The sequence below is a fragment of the Parasteatoda tepidariorum genome, chromosome 8 (assembly GCF_043381705.1).
Source record: "Parasteatoda tepidariorum isolate YZ-2023 chromosome 8, CAS_Ptep_4.0, whole genome shotgun sequence".
Classification (NCBI taxonomy): Eukaryota; Metazoa; Arthropoda; class Arachnida; order Araneae; family Theridiidae; genus Parasteatoda; species Parasteatoda tepidariorum.
This window is the reverse complement of record NC_092211.1, coordinates 67,881,759-67,896,620: the sequence shown is the minus strand read 5'-3', so window position 1 is coordinate 67,896,620 and position 14,862 is coordinate 67,881,759. Positions and strand designations below refer to the sequence as shown.

The 14,862-nt window shown below is 27.2% G+C and overlaps 1 protein-coding gene across 10 annotated transcripts in view; it reads right to left on the bottom strand.

Annotated features, from left to right (window-relative positions):
- LOC107443600 (chromodomain-helicase-DNA-binding protein Mi-2 homolog) overlaps nt 1-8,423 on the bottom strand; it is a 70,671-nt gene extending 62,248 nt beyond the window's left edge. For 3 of the 10 annotated variants that reach the window (XM_043046858.2, XM_071184178.1, XM_071184181.1), the window contains exons 1-5: nt 8,136-8,316; nt 2,756-3,066; nt 2,086-2,175; nt 1,562-1,838; nt 200-303 (exon numbers count right to left, since the gene is read on the bottom strand). In XM_043046858.2, coding sequence (XP_042902792.2) covers nt 200-303; nt 1,562-1,838; nt 2,086-2,175; nt 2,756-3,066; nt 8,136-8,220 — 867 coding nt within the window. In that variant the 5' untranslated portion in view covers nt 8,221-8,316. Of the gene's footprint in view, nt 1-199; nt 304-1,561; nt 1,848-2,085; nt 2,176-2,755; nt 3,067-8,135 lie in introns of all 10 variants that reach the window. The other 7 variants (XM_016057520.3, XM_016057523.3, XM_071184179.1 and 4 more) reach the window with 4 other exon arrangements.
- Nucleotides 8,424-14,862: the final 6,439 nt, after the last annotated feature.

Genomic DNA, 14,862 nt, shown 5'->3' with positions numbered 1-14,862 from the left:
AATTCCTTTTCAGCAATTTATTTTTAAAAAAATATTCTTGCTATTTAAATAGTAGAACATACTATAAATAAAAAGCATTTATTTCCACATATTTATGCTTGGTTATGAACAATAAAAAAAACAGGAGACTAGAAGTAAAAAAAATAATAAAAACATAATTAATTGAAACCGGTGAACAGAAAAAGAAAAAAAAACTTACTGAACTTTGCTTTTTTCTTTTACCAAAACTGCCAAGTTTTATTTTTAACATAGGAACTGATTTTCGGCTTTTTGACTTTTTTGGTTTGGGCGCTTTTTCCACTTCTGTAAAAAAAATTCATAAAATTTTACACAACTATTGGCATATATTTCACAGAAAAATATACAATTTCATAAAACAAACTTTACAAATATTAGCAGTAGTATAATCCTTGACACTGTATCACTCACTAATTTTTAGATCATAAATATATATAGTCCCTGCAATGAATTTTGTATTTTTACACTTTCCCTTTTGAAGTGCTTTGAAATGTTCTCTCCTCTTCAATTCCATGAATGGCAGGTGGTAAGCTTTCTTTGTAGTTTCCACATGAGACCCTTTACTTCTACACTTTTTCTTATTTTGTAACAGTAACTACCTTAAATTTTTAAACACTTGAACTTTTATTTTACCTTTTTACTTCTGTCCTAACTGTAACTTCTAATTTTTTCTAAATGCAACTTATCTTTAGCTTTTTTCTACTTAGGGGACAGTTAAATCTTAAACGCATGTATTTGATTTTTGTATCAGTTTCAGCTCCATGCTAAGCGGACTGCTTAACTTTCTTCATGTTCCCCCCTCTTGGGTGCTTGGAAAAATGACGCAAACCACATCATGTCTCACCGTTTTTTTTTTTTTTTTTNAATTTTTTTTTTTTTTTTTTTTTTGTCAAAATGAAATTTACTATATAATGCCCGCCATTGAGCTTTTCATAAATTCATCTACAGTTCTTTCAACAATAATTTTTAAAATTTTTGGCATTTCGATTTGATTGAGCCTAGAGAAAAATGACACGTTTTCATAAGTGGATTAATTAGAGTATCGTCCACCTACGATCTGATGGTTTTTGACAAACGGGCCTCGGCTTCCGACCAGATCACCACTCCTTCATGAATATTGCTGTTTTCCCTCGACACAAATTCCGGAGATCACCAATGAGATGCCTGGTCTAGTTCTTGTGCAGAGCAGATATTGATAAATGCTAAATAAAGATATTTAACTTCACCTACAAAAATGACTGGCCTATATTTTTTCCCCAACTGAACTAGAATAGGAAGAATTATGTTTTAGTGTTCTTTTTTTAGATTTGTATCATGATCATTTCATTGGGCTATTGCAGATCAACTATTCTTTTTATATACGATACGCCAAGGTTGCCAAGGATACTGCCGAGATACGCCAAGGATAATTTATTATTTTTAAAATAGTTCATTTTTTTTCACTTTTTACCCAGCAATACGACAGAATCTAAAATAACTTTAAGCATATAAACACATATATAACACACATATACAGAAATAAAAAAGTTAAGACTTGAAGTACCTTCTTTAGGCTTAGGTTTAGGGACCACTACTCTATCTTCTTCATCCAAGATGGCTTCTCGGTTGGGATTATTTTCTAGGAACTCTCTCCATTTTGCAGATATAAGAGTAACCATTTTTGATATTGCTATTTTCGGGTTAGCTTTAGCAATTATAGGTCTAATATGCTGAGAGAAAAGTTTATAATTTGTTAAAGTCTGATAATCTTCATCTGTATAATCAAGAACAACATCTTCTAAACTAAACTCTGCACATATATCAGCTGAACTTTTCTGAGCCTGGAATGGCTAAAAAGAATTAGAAAAATATCTTATTTGGAAAAATATCTTATTTGAAAAAATATCTTATTTGAAAAAATATCTTATTTGAAAAAATATCTTGGTTGAAAAAATATCTTACTTAGTTGAAAAAATATCTTACTTAGTTGAAAAAATAAAGATATTTTCCCAAATAAGACACGGATATGAAATATTAATTGTATCCATTAAAAAATAAATACAATAAAAATTATGCCACAAAAAGTACCTTTTCAACTTTGGGTTTTTTAGGCTTCCGACTTTCTGTAACATAATCACTGTCATCAGATCCCCCAACAGCAGATTTACTATCACTGTCCTGAAATAGTTTCTCTTTTAATACTTTTTCAAGTCATAAAAATATTTTTTACAAACATTTAATAACTTACTTACATAAAAATAATATGAATATATAGTATATAAATCGCCATCTCAACCAAAATTAACCAGAGTCAAACTTATGGCAAATTTTTATTAACCGCTTTTATAATCGTTAGAGCATTTATCGAAAAACTATTATTTAAAATAAATAAAATATACACCTATATCCCTTATTCTTAAGCTAAGTTATATTTTTTTTTGCACCCACAGCGTGCAAAACTGGGTGTGTAGTCCAATTTTTCAACAAAACAAAAAAGTTTTTTTGAAGTACCCCAAAAATATTTTTAAGCATTGTATTTTTATTTAAAAAAAAAATTCATATTTAGAATATGTGCAGTGAATAAATTTTTTCTTAATATTGTTGAGAGTTCCTCAAAGATGCAAAAACATTTTCAAAGCCTATACATAACCATAATAAAAGTAGTTTCAGGCAAAGAACTCTATTCTTGATTTTATTAACTGCCATAAAAAAAAATTTCCACAATTTTAAATATAAAGATGCTTATTTTATTTTTTACCTCTCCACTATCTGACATAGCCTTTTTCTTTTTCTTCTTTTTCCCTTTTTTTCGTTCGCTGTCTCCTTTGGCTTTACGTTTCTTTGCTTTTTCTTTCTTGGGTTTAGGAGGACTTTCAGCTTCTTCTATTTCTTCCTCATCTTCATCCTCCTCATCTGCTGCTGGGGCCTCATTTTCCTCAGGTGGACCATTTGAATTTTCTTCGTCAGCTTGGGGTGTATCAGGGGTTTCTTCATCCCCATCCTGATCATCTTGATCTTCTGGTAAAGTGTTATCGTCGTCACCATCATCTAGTTCATCTTCTTCAGTTCCTAAAATAACATAGGAACAGAAATTGTTAAAAACAATGATTTACAGAGTAATTGACAGTTATAAATTTTGTGTCTTTAACAAAAGAGATGACTAATTAATTGTCCAGCTGGCCAAAAAAAATAAAAAATTCTTCAGGCGTTAAAAAATAAATAAATAAAACAATATTTTAATGGGTTTATTTTACATATGTTAAAAAAAAAAGGAATTTATTTGTCAATTCCTTGTTTTCTCTTAATACTACTGTTAATTTTATAATTTCAAAATCTGAATATTTTCCAAAATTATTCCACCAGAGTTGGCACTCATTACTGGAGAGAAAAAATTCCCAGTGTTTTCCCTGCACATCACAATATACTAAGATGAAACACAAATTCACAGCACTTTTGGAGCTATATTAGGATATTGATGTTAGTTTTAGTCAGGAACAGCTCAACATAATACAATAATAAAGGAATAATAAAGCTATAATAAAGGAAATAATATAATATAGATAAACCATCATCTTTAAATATTTCACAGATTAAGCTTTGAGAAACTTGCATTTTTTTAAAAACAAAAATATGAAATAAAACTCCCACTTTCTAATGAAAAATTCAAAATTCCCTACATTTTCTTTGATATTTTAGATGATTTTTAAATCCCTTGTGGAGTGGCAACCCTATCTACCCTTTTTAAGCTAGCTAAAAGATTACACCAATGAGTCAACTTGTCATTGCACTTTCATTATCTTGCATTCAATTTATGAAACTAAGGACGATGCAAAATATTTCAAAATACAATTTCAGTTTATTCAGTAGAAATAAAATTTATTAGAGTTTATTTAGAATGCTTTACTTTACTACCATATTCAATAACATAGCCGTAGCAGAAAGAAACATTAAGGTATTTGTATGCAGGGGTCTCAGTCTAGGTTTTTCTGAGAGGTACCTATTTTGTGAAAATTTAGACATAATATACGAAAAACTAAAAATGATATTAAAAAATTAACAAAAAAACATAGTAAAAATACAGATTTATCGTTTCTTAAGGATACAAAAATAAAATTTTAAGAAAAAGTACTTTGTGAAACAACCGTTTTTCCTAAAATTGAATTTGTGAAGGTACCGCTAAACGGTAGTAAATTCAACGTAGACAGACCCCTGGTATGTTACCTAAATTTTGTAATCTCAATATCCAAAAAAAAGTATTCCTCTCCCTTTAAGAGACAGTTATAAATCTTATGTCTCTTCTTACACATAAGGCTGTCTAACTATTAATTAATATTTTGAATAAAAATAAAAAACTAAAGTTTTTTAATCTTAAATGAAAGCAAGTTCTTTTTAATTAAAAAATATTTAAAAGTACCTAATAGAATAAAGAAAAGGATTAAAGACATTAAATTGGCTGCATACATATATATATATATAAAATAGTTATGCAAAGGTATATTTTAGCATTAATTACTTGGTATAAAATAAAATATTATTCAATTTTATTTTTTATGAATATTAATGCCGTTTTTAAAATAATTAGTTTAATTAAATCATTTGAATTTTCATTCTAATGTTGTTTTTTTTAATTTCAAATAGTTCATCTGTGTAGAAAACTACCTTGGAACACAAATACTAAGACACATATTCACTAGGTTTTGGTGTCAAAATTATTGAAACTCCACTTTAAATAGTTCATTAATGAAGTAATGAGCTCTATAGCAAATGTTAGAAAAATATTTGTACGCAAGAACATTAATTAATTGATAGTGATCATTTTTTTAATGCAACAGTACCGTTAAGATAGTCTAAAATTGATCTCAAACTGTTGAGTTGCTCAGTACTCCATTGATAGAATTCAGCCAAAAATCATTAATTTATTTTTAGAATTAAACTCTAGAATTAAAAATAGAATATTGAATTTTTTTTTATAAATAAAATTTGTCCTAAGTGCACTTCATAGTATATTAATTTTTTTTTAGTTCGTTGTTTTCCCTCTTTAAAAGTAGTCTGGTACATGCATACTTTACCGAAAAATATTCTGGTTCTTTCCTTATCATAATAAGTCTGCAACTTGCTTATTAAATTAATACAGCATTAAATAAAATTAAATACAATGAAAATATTGTAAATGAATACTGACAACAGAAAAATTTCTTAAGATAACCGAAAAGTGATGTATAAAACTTAGACCAGCACTTACTTCCATTTATGCTTTTGATAGTCTAATATTTTAAAAAGAAGTTTCACTAACTTTTTATTTTAACTTGTTCAATAATTACATTAGTTCTGTTCCAATACCACGGAGCTTTTAGCAACTGAACTTTTGAGAAGTTTATCATTTGGCAGGTTTATCCTAATTGTTGAATTTTCAATTGATTCAATTCATAATTCCATGTGAATCAATATTTTAAATATTTTGTTCATAAAATTAAAATAAAATAAAAAGTTAAAATCTTAAAAATAAATAAAATTCATCAATTTGACAAACTTAAGAACATTTCTACTGCATGTGGTTTGATTATTTTACTTTAAATGCACCAATCAAATTCTCAATTTCAAAATGCACATTTAATATGAATTGTTATTGTGATAATAAAAGTGGCAAAAAGATATTGTCAGTAAACTATTGAAAATATTTTGTATTAAAAGATTTGGTAATAAAGGTTTAAATTTTCAAAGAATTTGAATTCAACATAAAATAGTCGATTTATAACAAAAAGAGAAGAAAAAAAAATATCTTGACTCTTCTCTTAAAATGAAAACTGATTTAAACTTCTACATTTGGTTTGGTCATTCTTTTCAGTTTGTTACATAGTCAGAGCTATTAGGAGCAAGTACCCAAACCAGTGTTAAGGAACTGACCCACTAAGCACTATTTAACTTATTTTAAATGTCAGAAAATGGATTTCATGATGCTATATTTATTTATTAATCATAAGCACAATTTAACTTACTTTAATGGATTATATGATGCTATATTTATCAGTCATCAATTCTTTTATTAAAAATTATTAATCATCAANCAGTTTAAATGTCAGAAAATGGATTTTATGATGCTATATTTATTTATTAATCATAAGCACAATTTAACTTACTTTAATGGATTATATGATGCTATATTTATCAGTCATCAATTCTTTTATTAAAAATTATTAATTATCAATTTTATTTCTGCAACTTATTCAAATAGATATTATTGCAGGAAAGCTATGATATCTACACATTTAAAAATTATTTGTAGAAATGCAGATTCTCCATAGTATTTAAACTTAAAAACAGAAATCTAATGAGAAAATTTTATATTTTTTAAGATAGTGCTAATTCAAGCTAAAACTATTCATGTAAATAAAAAATGTAACTTAAAGATTTTAAAAAAAGTAAAAAAGATGTTTTTGTAAAAAAAATTATAGGTTTAAACCATATTGGTTTAAATCAGCCAACCCTGCATAAAATATTCCTAATCTGCAATATACAATTATCAACTCTTCATCCACAATATTTAATAACAATTATGATCCTAAATCCTTTATGTTTAGGGTAAAAAGGCATATATTAGATGGCTTTAAAATATGATTGATATTGTCAAGTTAAACTTCGTTAATAATCATGCAATAAAGTTATATTTAAAAAATTTTAATGTTATAATATAGAATGAAATATTTTTGCTGATCATTTTAACTTGTGACGAAAACTAACACAGATTTCATGACATTGTAGATTTAAGTTTTTATTTTTTAAAAGAGGATAAGTATTATTGTAAAGAAGCTATTATAATAAGAAAAAAAAATTCTTGACAACATATCCAAAAAATATCTAATTTTTCTTTTTAGTACAATAGGATTTATTTATGTTATGAACATGTCAAAATCTATTACACACCATGAACACCTTAAGATCTATTACAAATAACTGAATTGATAAAATTTAAATTTTAAAAGTAAAAACAAATATCTTTTTAGTTACAGTTTAAGTTCTAAATAAAGTTAACAGATTGCAATAATTTGTTTCACATTGTATCATTTCTCTTATGAGCTCACTTGCCAATTTTTTAATTTTATTTTTATAATTTTATTTCATTAGTAATTAATTTAAAAACTTCACAATTCACATAACAATTTAGAAATTTTTATTAGAGCCAAACATAAAATCTATGAAATTTAGAAAATAAAAAAACAGGTTTAACACAGTTTAAATTTTAATTCATAAATCATTTCATTTTTGAAAATTATTAAATTTTAAAATTATTTATGGTGATGACGCCCTCTTTGTTGAAGAAATGGGTGACGCTTTAAATGAAATTTTTAAAAAAATTAGCATTCTATTTTTAGAGACAAAATGAATCACAAATAAAATCTTTTTATTCTAATAAACCTTTATTTATTCAAAATGCACTTAAATTGCAAATGGAGGGTGACGCTAACAATTGTCTAGATGAGATTTCAAGAAATGGCATTTATTCATTCTATTAAAATAAAATCAATATGAAAGTTGACCCCCAAGAGTCGATACGTCTTCCAAAAAGATTACAATACTCTTGTTCCCCCCTCTTAAAAGCTGCCCAAAGTAGCAGTGGACTCGCTCACAGCCTCGATCCGGACGCAACCAGCTACGCCATATTAATATGTTAATGAGTAATACTTATCCTAATATTTATCCTCCTCTCCTTCTTCTACGGTATAACATAAATTGTATTGTTTTTAATCGCTTTAATCAACAACTTCATAGCACTTTAAAACTATTAAAAATAACTTCTATAGGCATTTTATAACTCATCTGACACAATCAAAACAAAACCCATGTGGTTTCACACACCGGCAAGTGATTTACTATCAACTCTACGTCTTCACGTGTAACATCGTATATAAAGCAAAGTAAATCAGCTTAAATTATTCAAATTAATAAAATTAATCTAATATTTAAAAAATGCAACTCAATATACAGCATTACATTTAAAATCGGTGAGTAAAATCAGTTAATCAAAGCAATAGATAAGAAGAAAAAAAACACCAATTGAGTTCCCGCGAACGATAAGAATGATAGCGATTTTTGATCTAACGTTTAAAAAAAAAAAGTTGCAAATTATTTTAAAATCTTGCCTGCTAAAGAATCATCTTCATCGTCATCTACGCCAACATCATTTTCTTCAGATAATTCTTCATCTCTTCGTAAAGGAGTAGGCATTTTAGAGTTCAATGGTGTATCCGACGTAAGCACTTACAAACACTTCCAGAAGACGTCTATATGGGAAATGGTAATCCTCATTCCCCCCCTCGGAAGAGAAGAAAAAAACTGCGCATGCGTTACCTGGCTTCTCATTTTGAGATTTTAAAACCTTATTTTTCCTTTTGAAAAACTGCGTATGCTGCTCTGCGGAAAAATAATATGAACAAAAATTTTTTTTAGGAAATAGCGCATTCGCGACTGCGCCCAAGCCCTGCTCGAAACTATAATTAATATGGAATGTTTATTTTTTTTTTTAAATATTGCTTATAATTAATAATTTATAAAGAAATAACATTCTATAGCAAATGTTTATATACCTTCCAAACATAATTTAAATATATATAGTCGTTTTTTAATAACTCTAATTTTTGATTGCTATTTTTCTAATACAAAACAACTTTTCAAAATTGAGTTTAATTCGATGAAAAAATTATTGAAAATCTTTGGTTTGTACTATCCTGTAACTTCCATTAAACTTTAAATTTACTTGCCATGATAACTAACATAACGTACGACATAAAATTCTTTAATTTTCAAACAATAGTCTTTTTTTATAATGCTTAATAAAAGTAATAAAATTTTATACAACATTCCTTTTTAAATTAAGAACGGCCTATTTATTTGCGTTCTAATTCAGACAAAATGCAAGACTAATAACAATCAGCATGGAATTCAGAAGCATCGTAAACGGGCATCTTGACAATAGTTCAACTAAACTTCTCATAAAAACATACATTGAATTAAAATTTATTAATTAATTGATATTATTATTTTGATAATATATATACAATNAATATATATATATATATATATTATTTAAGATTATTTCTTCACATTCATAACACAAAAAAATGACTATTAAAAATCGTGTCTAGAATTGCAGGATTTCAACTATTAGCAACATATTAAAATAATATATTTTTACTATTAAAGTAGTATATTTTCTGAATAAAATTATTTTTAGATCCCAAAAACAAGTAAAAGAAAACGCTGTCAATTGTGCAACTTACCTTCCTTTAAAAACTGATATAAATTCATTCGAAAATAATATGAATTCATTATAATGCGGGAAAAAAAAGAAATGGAAATTATAAAAATATCATAGAAGATAAACACAAATATTATTAGTTATTCTGAAAACATTATTTATTATATTTTAAAATGTAAATTTTAAAATTTGTCTAAATGTAATACAAATTTAAATTTAAAATTATGTTTTATAACTTAAAAATTCACTTTATATTTTTAAGAAACTAAATTAGAATTATAGAACATTTTAAGTAAAGGTTGTTAAAACCTTTACTTAAAATGTTCAATGTAAATATTTTTCTGTAACATGTTTATTAATGTTGTTATAATTTTTATTTCAACTCAAAATATTTTTACTACTGAAACCAGTTGAAGGGGATTGATATAAAATATCACTGACTAAGGTTAGTTATAAGTTCAAAGAAGCCTTTGATCTTTTGAAAGTTATAAAGACGAATTTGTAACTATAATTATGTAAACAAAAATATTACTCGATTCAATAAAATGACAAATATTTAAATTGTAATGTATTACAAATTAAATTATTACATTTATTAAGTTAACTAACTTATGAAACTAATTGTGATATAAAATGAAATTTTGTTTTGAAGGAAGTACTTTTAACTCTTATCGTACAGTGATCAAAATAAAAAACGAACCAACCTGAATAACTTTTGATCTAATGATCGGATCTTCACGACATTTTTAGTTGCGAAATCAAACACAAAACCCTATTTTCTTTAAATAGACTTTCTCCTTTTTTTCTTTTTTTTTTTTTCTTTCTCTTTTCTTTTTTTTATCACCCCNTTTTTTACAAATTTGGATTTCTAAGCCCCAAAATATAAGGGATAGCCGCAATCTGAGAAATATGGTCCCAATAATTTGGTCATGAGTGCGGCTCAAAATTTAGATCCCTTAATGTTAATTTTCCTTTTGAGTTTTTCACCATATCTCGAGAACTTCTCGATCTTCAAAAAATTTTGCATACAATTATAAACTTTACTTATCCAAAGATATTATTAGATAATGCAAAGATATTATATAACATGATATAATAATACAGAGATATTATTAGATCATAAAGATCCAATTCCGTGCAAATAATAATTTTTAGTAAATATTTATTATTTTTTATCACTATATTTAATAACAGTCGAAAAAGTTTTAATTTTAACATATACAATTTTTTTTACATCATATTAAAGAATGTAGTTTTACTTGGCAAATTACAAAATTTCTGAGTAATCGTGAATTCTTGATAAATCAAATTTTAAAAAGTCATATTTTCGTATGGAAGTAGTCGAAAAAAAGGTATGTTTATTCAGAGAAATTATGTTTTTGTGTCTGATTTCGTAACTTAAAATATCATCTGCACTAATTAATAAGCATATTTGAGGTCAGTGTCTCAAACCATTGAGTCATGAAACGTGAAGATCGGATCATTAGATCAAAAGTTACACAGAGTGGTTCTTTTTTTTTTATTACGTGCACTGTACATAAGAAATTAGAAATATTTAATATGAAATCAACATTTACTTAGTTATTATATTGATACTTTCTTTTATAAGCGTCGCCGGTGTCAAATTTTTGAGGGAAATGAATTTGAAATTCAGTCGCACGAATTCTCGAAATTTCACACATAATAAAAAATACTTAAATTTGCTAAACGTCTGCAAAAAGATAAATATATTTCTTAAACTAACTTTTCATAAGTTAAAATCGATGATGATTAATGGCATTTTTTTATTTTTAATTTGTCTGAAATATTGAGGGAGACTTGAAAAGATTTCGAATTACAACAATAAATTTCTTAAACGACGACGTAAAAATTTTAATATAGCATTAATCGGAATCGACAATTCTTATACAAAAAAGAAATTATTCTCATCTTTATTATCGAAATTCTGGGATCTTTTTATTAATTTCATAAGAAATTCTACCACCAGTGGCTAATTATATTGCGTACAGGAATATGATTTAAACAGTCTAAGATACTTAAAATAATGAAGGTTTTTTGGTAAGTAAAAGAAAAATTTATAAACAACTATGCCAACATTAATGTTGTAAAAGATTTACAATTTTTCATCATAAATTTAATAATGATGCACCTTTGTAACTTATATCATAGTATGTTTCCGCTTTGTTTTAAAATACGTGAATACTAAATTTATATAGTCACTTCGCGCTATCAAACTTGGCAACACTAAAAGATTATTGCCTTTAAACAATAATATTAATACGCTCTAAGGACTCGGTAAAAGTATTAATATAGCATTACCTGGAATCAGGTTTTAAAAAATTAAAAAAAGAAGTAAAAGTTTAAAAAAAATTGTAATAAGTAACTATATCAACGTTAATATTACAAGAGCGTTACAATTTTTTATCATAAGTTTAAGCTTATCAAATTTTAAAATTTAATAATAATAGACCTTTGTAACGTAGAATATTTTCGCCTTGTTTCAAAATACGCGAATATAAAGTTTAAATAGCAATTTCAAGTTACTTAAAATTTGGTATGCATTTTTGTTTCCGAGAAGGCATTTTTTAATCTGCCTCCTTCCTTTAATTAAATTTAGTGTCAAGAACAATCAGATATAAGAGTCACAAATGGATTCCTCATACGTTGCTCAGATAAATTGCAATTAAGTTAATAGCTTTTTTTGTTAATGGTTCATAAAAATTTAAACTTTTAAAATTGTTTGAAATATTTTCTACTGTTCAAGTTATCTAGTTTATTTCCTTCGCATTTTTTTGCCTGAACATGATAACTGAAATATTAAAATTGATATAACCGCTCAGCTACTCAGCAGATTAAAAATTAAATCTATTTTACGTTTTATACACGTTCATGTCAACCATATAGTCATGTTTTAGATATGTATGAGCAAAAGGAGTTATCAAATCATGTTGCTTGAACAATGGTTAAGGAGGTCGGCAAAAGACGCTTTATCGACAACTAATTCATTAATAGCCTTGTAAAATAAATCTCTTTGCAGAAAAAAAATTCCCATAAGCAAAAAAACATAAACGAAAAACGATAATAACCCCTTAAAAAAAATTTTCATAATTGTTTATTGAAAAAATCTAAGTTTTTTTTCAAAATCTAAAAAAAGAAGAAAAAAAAGATTTTCTAGTCAGCAAATCTGTTCACCTAACGTTTTTGTAAATAATGCTGATTATTAAAAATGTTATACATTGAGTAAGCAGAATTCTATATAAAGAATGCAAAAACACAATGAGCAAAAAAAAAAAAGAAGGAAAAAAGAAAGACTCATTCTAAATAACTTTTGATCGAATGGTCGGTTATATGCTACTCAGTTAATGCAAACGATATTTTAGCTACTAAATAATACATAAAAACGTACTTTCTCTGAATAAACACACCTCTTCTTAGACCAAGTTGGATTTCTTACTCTCAAAATATAAGAAAAGCTGCAATTTGGGTAATATGGTGTCAATAGTCGATTCAAATCTTTTTTTTCCTTGTATAAGTTATATTAAAAAAATTCACAACCATTAACCGAAAGCCAACTTTTGAAAAACATTAGAGAAACTCAATTTTAACTAAAAAATATTTATCTGTGTTATTGAAGAGAAAGTGGATATGTCATTGTATATAATGTATAAAGAACCTATAATAAGGAAAAATTTAAAAAATCAAATTATGAATAAAAAAAATTCACGAATATTTATAAAATGATAAATTTACTCAGCCGTTTACTGAAGGTCGAATTAAGGAAGCTCAATATTTGTGTCATTTATTTGTGTTTATACTCATTTATTTGTGTTTATGAAGAGAATATCATTACGTCACTTCCTACGTGGAATTAAATTTTTAAGTCTTTCATTTTGCATTAAAATATCTTTAAATGCATCTATATTTGTGTTATAGAAAAGAAAAACACAGAACTATGAAGAACCTAGTTTTATTTGCTCGAAATATATAACGCATGTCGAACATAAAATAAAGAATTACTCAATCAATTTGTGATTAGTTAAAATTCTTGAATTCTTAAGGGGGGATCCCACCCTGAATATTTCAAGAATTGGAAGAAAAAAATTTATTGCATTTTTCGAATCTTTGTACCCTTCCTAATGTCTGTCTGAAACGGTTTCTCGGTACCTAGCTTCGTTTGGAAGTTATACCGGAAAATAGAGAGTCATCGCTAAGAAGGTAGAAAGGCCCGTTCGGCCGGATTAGGAGGGGTGACATTCTTTTTGTGTCTCAGAATAAAGGAATTTCAGAATAAAGGTTAGTCATTACTAATTTAATAATTTACTAGTATGAGCATAAGTCAAAACTTTAAACGCATTTTTCTCAAAACGCTGTTTTTTGACCTGGCCTAACGTTTTTCTCATGATCTATACCATAGATTCTCAACCTTTTTAACGTTACCGCCCCCTTAAGGAGCAAAACACATTTTAACGCCCCCCTTCGTGAAAATGCAGTTGTTTAGAGCATGGGAACGCAGGGAGGTGTGCTGAATTATAAGCAAAATCTTAATTTCTTTACGCTTTAAATTTGTTTGGTCTCTTTGAAAAATATAATGTGCTCATTAACTCGATAATTTTCTCGCGGCAGGTAATTGCAGTATATTTGTTATAATAAAAATAAATACGTTTAATGAAAAAAATACAACAAAGAAACCTATGCTTAAAAAAACAATTTATTCTCAATTAGATAATTTAAAAAAACAACCAAAATGATTTTTAACACTAAAAAGTAGTATCAGCGAAACATTCAAGTAACTATGCTAGTGGGATGATTGTACTTAATGGTTCAGAATCAATTTCTTAACGATTGGCTCAATACTTTTAGTGAGATGAAGACGCTAATCCCCTCGTTGCACAATTTTGAGTAGATTTGCCTTTTTGTGATAAGATCTGTAACAACATTGATTCCACGTTCGACAAGCTAGGGGGAAGAGGAGGCAATTAAAAAATGTTTAATGATAGTCTACAGTCCAGGATAGAGACGACTGATGTTACCTTTAAGCAAAAATTCTGTGAGACGATCATCATTTCAAAGTTCACTTAGTTAAAAGTTCAACCAATTCCTCGTAAATCTGAACCTCTGTTGTTTCAATATTCACAAAAGGGTTCAGAACCCATAAACCCATTGAGGCACTTCTAGAGAACAAAACATCTTTAAAACGGTCAGAAAAATTCATGTGCAAAGAGTCAAGGTGTTGACAATATTCTTGTGCGTCATCAGAGTGAATTTCTCCTACTTGGCTGAATTCATTCCAACCAAAATTCTGCTTCCACGAAATGAGTTTTTTTAGAAAGGCAGAAATAACTGATTTTGTAGGGATCAAATTGAGCTCGTTGCCTTGAAGATGTAAATTATCACCCTTAAATTTTACAGATAAATCTGTCAAAGTCTTTCTTAAATTCCAGCAATCTGTCTCTCAGAGCTACATCTCTGTTTTCGAGGAACTCAAGCATAGAGTCGAAAAGATTCCAATACCTATTGAGACAGAAGCTTTTGGAAAGCCAGCGAATCTCGGTGTTTAGTAGCAAGCGATTGAATTCTTCATTGTTTTTCCTACACAGCTGTCTGAATAATCA